The 9581-nt window shown below is 43.9% G+C and overlaps 1 protein-coding gene across 2 annotated transcripts in view; it reads right to left on the reverse strand.

The window, feature by feature from the left end:
* LOC111958909 (protein argonaute-3) overlaps positions 1-9396 on the reverse strand; it is a 35788-nt gene extending 26392 nt beyond the window's left edge. For both annotated transcript variants that reach the window (XM_023980250.2, XM_023980249.2), the window contains exon 1: positions 8362-9396. In XM_023980250.2, the coding sequence (XP_023836018.1) occupies positions 8362-8380 (19 nt within the window). In that variant the 5' untranslated portion in view covers positions 8381-9396. The remainder of the gene's footprint in view (positions 1-8361) is intronic.
* Between the last annotated feature and the right edge of the window lie 185 nt (positions 9397-9581).

Below are 9581 nucleotides of genomic sequence, written 5' to 3' on the forward strand. Positions count from 1 at the left end.
CACTGTGCTGGCCCCAGTGGCCCCGAGCTGGCCCTGTCCTCAGGTCACCCACTGCCCATATAAGGCATGTTCAGTACCAAGCAAGCAACACAGCACAGAGAGACCAGTGGCTCAGTGGAACACACACAAACACAAAAAAGCTGAATTGTAAGCGCGCCCACACACACGTGAAGCTGAACTAACTGCTCCAATGAACTCGACCTGAGATGCACACCAAAAGATCAAACAAAAACTCAAACAAAAAAGCTGAGGCCTAAACTGCACACCAAGATTAGTACTAAACTATCCTGAAAAACGATGACCTGTGACCTATAGGTCTTCCCATAGACAYAACGAGATTGCCGGCAATGACATACGGCCTACTCAAAAGCCCATGTGGAAGAATCAAAGGCTTGTGGTCTGCGTCATTTAGCGGTGAGAGAGGTAGCAGGTTCAAGGAAACCTCCCCCTCGTGTGTTTACTCTGAAAGACTGTGCGGTCAGAAGATTCGTAAAGGAAGAACTTGTTTTCCAATCAGAAAAATTCTAGCTACTCAGTCTTTCAACGCTTTGTCTCGTTTTGTTTCCTGACMCTATGACCTTAATGTTACAGACTACAGTACAGACACCAACTAAAAGAGGCAGTTAACTGGGTAGTACTCGTGAGGGCATACCGTAGGGAAACGGCGTACAACAGAAAACAAAAACAAGCGTTATTGGACAAGGTCAGATGGTCAGAAAACAGAAAGAACTGCTTTCTCCGTTTGGTGCCTAATGAATATGTCCCTGATATTAAGAAAGAACAAGTCAGTGGGTATGAGGAGACATCACTGAACTGACCTTGTAATGACAATTTCTCAGTCAAACTAACTGAAGTGGACGTGCCAAAATGGGTACAAAGCAATAAACTCTGCAAGGTTGGCTTTGTGCAATTGTWCCATCATTTATTTTATTTAAGTGTCTTTTATGAGCAAGCCGGCGTTCGATCTCAGGCGACCTCAGCTTGCCACACTCATAGGTTGGATGCTGTTTAACGTTCTGAGGTGAAAATTTACTAGGCTATATTATTACAGGCTAGGAGAGAAACCAGTTACCACACCCCTGAAAAGCAGTGGATACCTACACTGACTGGGGTCATGTTCAGTAGGCACAGAATGGACGAAAACAGACTCAGATGCATTCTACTACCTGAACTCAATGAACTCTAACAAGAAACTTAAAACATATTGCAACAGTGTGCACTAATGAACATGACCTAGTTACCATTACACTGTACACATCAAGTCTGGGCTCTCGCTTTCGCACTCCCGCTGCCTTCAACAATGATTGGCTGCAAATGTACTCACAGACGCAGGGCAGGCCCACACACACACACAATACAGCTGTTGTATGTCTAATCCGGATAGGCCTGGGCTGTGGGAACAGGGCGAGCGCTCCGATGCGGGGCACAAAGGCGTCAGTCACAGCAGGCAGCGGCCCAGGCACACGAGGACGGACGCACACAGTGACAGAGCGCCGCAGGCTGGGAGGGACTGATGCGTGTCAAACAAATAGTTTATTCCCCCCTCTGTCACTTGTCCCTTCTACCTCAGTGCTCAGAGAGTGTCGGGCACCGACCGGAGCCACCACAGCTGCTGCCACTCACTCCACAACCAAAACACAAGCCAAAGCTGTACAGTGAGACCGAGGAGGGAGAGGCAACATGAAGTACTCTGAGGATGGATGGCAGGGGGGAAAGCAAGGCAGGCTGGACCTAGAGTGGACACACACACGTGAATGAGCTAGCCCTGTTAGCCTGGCTGAGGATTCCACATGGGAATGTTAAATGAAACACTGTGTAAACCAGGGCAAGCCCAGCCTGGTCGGAAGTTTAGGGTACTAGCGGAGGGCACAATTGAAACATGTTTAGTGGTGAGGGAGAACCTCCAACTCTGTGAATAGGACTAGGAGGGAGGGAGGGAGGGGAAAGATATGGACTGGCGTTAGGCCAGGGGTCACGTTAATCCAGAATTCTGTGTTTGTAACAACAAAAAATTWAAACGCAGAGCAAATATCTTGCTGCGTTTTGTAAATGCAGATCTAAACTGCTTATTGTAATTTCTGCTTGGCATGAGAATTCATGAAAGGGCATTCTATCAGCAGACAATGCTCTGACTGATGTTTAGCTACTTTTCTCCAGTAAAATGCCAGATGAACATCTTGCAAAACATTAGGACATTTTGCTGGCTACATTCTTTCCATGATAAACATTAGAAATATAATGGCCATACATCGACGCACTTCTGAAAACGAAGCCATTTTCTGCCGAATGGTGTTTCTCTAATGCATTTTCTATGAAGGAAAACTACAGTTGCAGGCCCCTGATCACTCTATTGAAGTGAAAACTTCCAACAAAACGCAGGTGAAATGGTTTAAAAACGCAGGTTTTTGATGGTCTGSWTTTTGAAAATGCAGATTTCTGAACTCAAACGCGACCTCTGTAGGCTCATCTCAATGAAATCAGTCAGAGATACAAAAAAAGAAAAAAGACACTAGTGCCAGCCAATCAAATGCGTTGTTTCAAGACAGCACACAAAGATTACTTTTCTGGGATAATTTCTCACTTTCAACGACGTCAGGCTCTGTCTTCTCTCCCTCAGTTCTCCCACAAAAACAAAAAGTTTGGTTACCCCCTTAAGACACTCCCCTCACATCAGCCCTGGGTCCCTCTCTTCCCATCTGAACCCACCCTGCACTGTGCCACTCGTGTTATGTTCTATAGATTTAGGCTAAATGGTCTTCACAAAACAGAGCTCAGGAAGGAGAGAAGAGTGCCCAATCCAGGCCTCCTCCTCCTCCCACAGAGCTGAGACAGACATCCCCCAGCCTTTACAGCCCACTCCTACTGGGCACTCCTACTGACTCTTTCAGTCCTCTCCATCTATCCCCACGCTCTCTCCCTCCCTCTCTGGCTCCCTCTCTGGCTCAGTGATTCACTCTCTGGCTCTCCCACTCCCTCTTCCGCTGATTTATCTGCCTCCCTCCCCCTCTCCCACATGAGTTCAATTCTAGCCACGCTCACAACATGTGAAGGTCGACACAGACAGATGCTTCTCAATCTCGCACCCATGCACGGGCTGTTTTAATTCAAACTTGTTACAAGTGAAAAATAACATTCCTTTCTAGGCTATGGGGACACAGGCTGCAAGATCCTAACGAACACAGGCTCGTGTTCATTAGGGCATGCAACAAAATACGCCCTGCAACGGTAAAGAGAAATTTAGTATTTCTCATAGGACAACTCTAGGTTGTCCCTCCCCGTTTGTCTGTTTTCTTCCGGTTGGTGCCTAATGAATACTAACTACTCAGGCCTAGCCTGTGTGTGAATATTCCAGCTGATCGTCAACATCATACTAATGGGAGTGTTGCAATGTGTCCCAAATGGGCTAGCTTAGGAAAAGGATTTGAAAATCAAAAAGGTGGTTCTCGATTTCCCGCCTTTTTTCTTCAAGTAAAGTGAGGCGCTACAGGAGGCAGGAGAGAAAGAGAGAGAGATCAAGGAGGGAGGATARGAAAGGTGATGGGCGTGAGGGTTAGGTGAAACAAAACAAAAAAAGAGCAGGAAGGAGAATAGAAGGAGAGTATGAATCAGAAAGACAAGAACTGCCATATATGCCAATTAAAAATTAGCTACTGCTAACAAACTTTAAGTACCTCAACCACATTTACCTAGAAGACCCCCTTGATAGTTGGCAACTAGCCAAAGTGTGAGGGGACAGAGTGTGGGGGGGGGGGGGGGTCCCCTGTACTGCCTGTGTGGTGTCCCTTTGTCTTTCAGTAAGACCCACACAGGTGTGTGGATGAGGCTGTGTATGTCATAGGCGTATCCATTACAACAGGAAGCAGCTGCACTTCCCATGGACTATCAAGCGTGCCAGGTTACACATCCAAACCCAACTGACAATAGAACTCATCTTAACACCACATACTATAAAAATATAAAACTTGTTGGGGAAAAAAAAATTTTTTTCTAAAAATGGGCCTTGATCTCATCACGGTATGTGTGTGCATTCAAATAGCCATCGATAAAATGCAACTGTGTTCGTTGGCTGCCCATACCATAACTCCACTGCCACCATGGTGCACTCTGTTCACAACGTTGACATCAGCAAACCGCTCGCCTACACGACACCACACACATGACCTGCGTTTGTGGCAGTACGTCCAACCGGCCTCACATTCTCTAAAACGACTTTGGAGGCGGCTTATGGAAGGGAAATGAACATTCAATTCCCTGGCAACARCTCTGGTGTACATTCTTGCAGTCAGCATGCTAATTGCATGCTCCCTCAACTAGAGACATCTGTGGCATTGTGCTGTGTGACACAACTGCACATTTTAGAGTGGCCTTCTATTGTCCCCAGCACAAGGTGCACCTGTGTAATGATCATGCTTTTTAATCAGCTTCTTGATATGCCACAACTGTCAGGTGGATGGATTATCTTGGCAAAGGAGAAATGCTCACTAACAGGGATGTAAACAAATTTGTGCACAACATTTTAGAGAAATTAGCTTTTTGTGCATATGGAAGATTTCTGGGATCTTTTTTAAGCTCATGAAACATGGGACCAACACTTTACATGTTTCATTTATATTTTTGTTCAGTGTAATATCCAAACGCATATGAACAAAGTTTTATGATCATGTGTTGCCTTTCAAATACCATACAGACCTGTATGATGGACGGGATTTTAAGGGTTAAAAGCTCATGTCATATCCTATGAGCACTAGCTAATCCTTGCATGCTGCCAGACTACCGTTGGAATGAATAGTGTGTTAATAAGCAGGCCAGGCAATCAATTAGCATTTGATCACGCCACACTCTTCTTAGCGACGAGGGCCCCCTTTCAATCATTCACTGAGGAATCAAGTCCACTGCTCTGTTCCCCCTTATGGCTGTTAACCATTAGGTACACAGCTGATGGACAGAAAACACCTGCTCTGTTCAGGTTTGTTTTTTAGGGCACACTGTAGCAAAATGTTTTGAAACAGAAAAGCAAAAAAAGAGAGCTTCTTATCAGTCGAAGTTCAGATAGTCCTACCTTGTAGTCTGCATTCTACCATTTGGTGCATAATGAACTATCCCCAGTTATCCCCCTTTTAAACTCTACAACCTGAGGAGGTTTGGAGGTCAGTTGCCAGAGGGGGGGGGRCCTCCTCTGGAGGGAATCAATATAGCTCTGTCTGGCCTGGCCGTATCAAGTGTCACTCACTGGGTCTACCTGCTAGGGTATCGTTGCAGGAGAAGTGGAAAGCTTCCGTTACGACTACAGACAAAGCAAACTGTAAAAAACGGTTTCTCTGGCTGCCACTGTAAACKGCAAGAAGTAACTGTCTGACCTAGGCTACCATCTAGGTTATACAGGGTCTCCTCTACTATGGATGCTTTCCCTTTTGATTTAGGCCTAGCCTACACGTCACCACTGTTTTGCAGTCTACTCATGAGAAAACATGACGAACAGGACCATGCAGTCCCACTTACTATTCAAACTGAAAAGCTTTGAATAAGGAAAAGTWGTCAGTAACTTTGCCTCTCCTGAACTAAGCCCCTATAAAATCAAAATCAAACTTTTCTAATAGAATAGTTTTATTTATTTATTTCTCCCCCCCCCTAAGTCCATAACAATGCTCAAACATCAGGAGACCACTTTTGAGGTCTGGGAAAAAGCTAAGAAATGTTGATGTGGTTATTACCCTTTAATGCAAAGTGTGCACCAGCTAGAGACAGTTGTTTGGCTTGGAGGGTTCACGGGCCAGTAGGAGGCACCCTTTCCTCTGGTCTAAAAGGCAGTGATTGGGGACGTTGCCCTGTGTAGGGTGCYGTCTTTCGGATGGGACTTTAAACGGGTGTTCTGACTCTGTGGTCACTGAAGATCCCATGGCACTTATAAAAGAGTAGGGGTGTTAACCCCGGTGTCCTGGCTAAATTCCTGATCTAGCCCTCATACCATCATGGCCACCTAATCATCCCCAGCTTACAATTAGCTCATTCATTCCCCCTCCTCTCCCCTGTAACTATTCCCCAGGTCGTTGCTGTAAATGAGAACGTGTTCTCAGTCAACTTACCTGGTAAAATAAGGGATAAATTAAAAAAGGCACACACAGGGGAATTCCTGTTTCAGAAAGTTGAAGTAAAATACAAACCACTGATGTATTTTGTTCATGTCTTATGATTAACTTGGGCAAAATAATACATTTTCTAATAAGTTCAATACATTTTTTAATATTGTCGAATTCCGTTTTAATGTCTGGATTTCATCCGCATGTTTCGTAACTGATTTTATAGGGCCCTACTGACCTCTGATAAACAGTGTGGCACATGTCTGCTGTGACAAACAAGATGACCCCATTGCTGAACCACAGGAGGCTGCGGAGGGGAGAACGACTCATAATTATGTCCGGAACAGCGCAAATGGAATGGCATCAAACACCTGGAGACCATGTGTTTGATACTACCCCGAGCCCGGTCTCCCCAATTAAGGTGCSGCCAATCACCTGTTTRCTGAACGACTCATGCATAACCATGTGGACTTTTCTATGACTAACGATTAAACGGCGTGAGTAGGAAGATACCCATGAAGGTTGAAGTGTGAAATGTGATGCCACAAAACTTTTCTTAAGTCTCCATTTCATAGCATTGCTCCACTTATGACTAGCCTAACTTTACAAGACTTCATCAAAGACACTGTACTCCCACATGGTGTATGTATAGAATTACATTTCACTGGTGACTCACACATGGCCAACAGACAACTGTTGAGGAACTCCCCTAGCTACAGTTAAACAAATAGTAGCCAGCAGCCATTCATGAATTTACCCATGTGTTTTTAGCAACAGCGGGTGTATTTACATACACTAGCATTGCTTTCAATTAGAGGTTGACTGATTAATCGGAATGGCCGATTAATTAGGGCCGATTTCAAGTTTTCATAAGCGGTAATCGGCATTTTTGGAAGCCGATTATGGCCGATTATATTGCAATCCACGAGGAGACTGCGTGGCAGGCTGACCACCTGTTACGTGAGTGCAGGCAGCGAGGAGCCACGGTAAGTYGCTAACTAGCATTAAACTTATCTTATTTTTAAAAAACAATCAATCGTAACATAATCACTGGTTAACTACATATGGTTGATGATATTACTAGTTTAACTAGCGTGTCCTGCGTTGCATATAATCAATGCGGTGCCTGAAATTGTGTCACTTCTCTTGCGTTCAGAGTAAGCAGAGTCAGGGTATGTGCAGCAGGTTGGGCCGCCTGGCTCGTTGCGAACTGTGTGAAGACCATTTCTTCCTAACAAAGACCGTAATTAATTTCCCAGAATTTTGCATAATTATGACATAACATTGAAGGTTGTGCAATGTAACAACAATATTTAGACTTACGGTTGCCACCCCTTCGATAAAATACAGAACGGTTCCGTATTTCACTGAAAGAATAACCATTTTGTTTTCGAAATGAYAGTTTCTGGATTAGACCATATTAATGACCTGAGGCTCGAATTTCTGTATGTTTATTATATTATAATTAAGTCTATGATTTGATAGAGCAGTCTGACTGAGCGGTGGTAGGCAGCAGCATGCTCGTAAGCATTCATTCAAACAGCACTTTACAGCATTTGCCAGCAGCTCTTAGCAATACTTGAAGCAAAGCACTGTTTATGACTTCAAGCCTATCAACTCCAGAGATTAGGCTGACAATCCTAAAATGCCTATAAGAACATTCAATAGTCAAAGGTCTTTGAAATACAAATGGTATAGAGATTAATAGTCCTATAATAACTACAACATAAAACTTCTTACCTGGGAATATTGAAGACTCATGTTAAAAGGAACCACCAGCGTTCATATGTTYTMATGTTCTGAGCAAGAAACTTAAACGTTAGCTTTTTTACATAGCACATATTGCACTTTCTTCTACAACACYGKTTTTGCATTATTTAAACCAAATTGAACATGTTTCATTTATTTGAGACTAAATAGATGTTATTTATGTATTATATTAAGTTAAAATAAAAGTGTTCATTGTTAATTCAGTATTGTTGTAACTGTCATTATTACAAAAATATATATAAAAATCAGCAGATTAAATCGGTATAGGCTTTTTTTTTTGTCCTCCAATAAATCGGTATCGGTGTTGAAAAATCATAAATCGGTTGACCACTACTTTAAATTGTATTTAACAAAAACAGTCCGTGAGAAGCCAGAAGTTAAATACAATTCCATTTCAATTTACTGTGCCTATGGACAGGAAGGTTGGTTGCAATGGCAGTGTTGGGAAACATCACATGCAACAATTTAGTAGATCATTTTGGCATGATATGAGCAATGACAGCCAATTAGTTACCTGTAGTTCCGATTTCCATTCATGAGGTCCCTGCCCGGTTTACTCCCCGGATCACAGATGTCAAATGTCAGGAACTCTTGCTTGGTTCAATCTGGTTTATCGGCAGTTCAACGCCTCACRGGCGATGCAGCCGAGTAGTTACGGGTTCCCCTGAGTTCTCCTCTCCGCTCACTGTCAAACGAGCCCCTGTTCCAGTCCCTTTGGACAAGGGTCTTCAAGYCGTTCACACGATCAAGGTATCCAATCAGATTTCACTGCCACGGCGATACTTRCTCGAGCCTTAACKACGCTGATAAACTAGCTAGCAACTAGCTAGATGCTAGATTAGCAAATGGATTGAGAGAAACACAGCGAACTGTCACTTGTCAAGATATCATAATTGCAGATTCACTGGGCTCTTTAGTTTCTTACCAGTTTGTTTTATAAAAATCTGATAAATTCGGTTTTACGTCCAGCAGAAATCGAGTTTAAGGCTGGGCGATAATTAGCTAGCTATCCATCTAGCTACATACGACTACTAGTTAGAATTCTCATCCGACAATGGACAGCTACTTATCACTCAAAGTCTGCTAACGATAGGCAGCTTGCACCCGTTTTGATGTGCAGCCTTGGTTTCCCCACTGATGTCACTTTCCAACAGCGGCCAGTCTCGCTGTTTCTAGGCTGTCAACCTCCGGTTGCATTCGCCGATATGACCAAGATTTTCAGCCCGGTTGCCTGTGCTCAACTCTGTGGGGCTCTGACCAACTAATATGGTGAAGTTACTACTCTGACACCGACAGGAAGAGGTGTGTTCTATCTCAATAGGAAACGCCAAACGTCAGAATGAAGCACTTCGCCAAAGACAGTACAGTATGAAGATAGGCAGAACCCGCCTCTTCAATAGTAATCCCCGATCACGTTAGCTAGCTAAACTCATGCGCAGAAATACGTCATTCGATCTAACGGTCGTCTCGCGCCTAATTGCGCATGTGCACGCCGTCAATCAAAGGCACCCCCTTCATTATAAGTTATTTTTGACGAAAATGAAAACGAGTCAGTTTGTCACTTCACGAGGTCAGAGTAATAACATGTTCAATTACTTAAGACATTGGCTCGAATCTTGGTTGTGCCTTTAGATTTCGAAGAATTAACAACGAATGAAGTTTTTTCCCCCCCACTTCTCTCACCCAAACCCCGGCCTGGTCTGCTTGGCCAGTTTCGAAAGCAGTCCTGCAAGC

This window comes from Salvelinus sp. IW2-2015, linkage group LG35 (assembly GCF_002910315.2).
Source record: "Salvelinus sp. IW2-2015 linkage group LG35, ASM291031v2, whole genome shotgun sequence".
In the NCBI taxonomy this organism is placed as follows: domain Eukaryota; kingdom Metazoa; phylum Chordata; class Actinopteri; order Salmoniformes; family Salmonidae; genus Salvelinus; species Salvelinus sp. IW2-2015.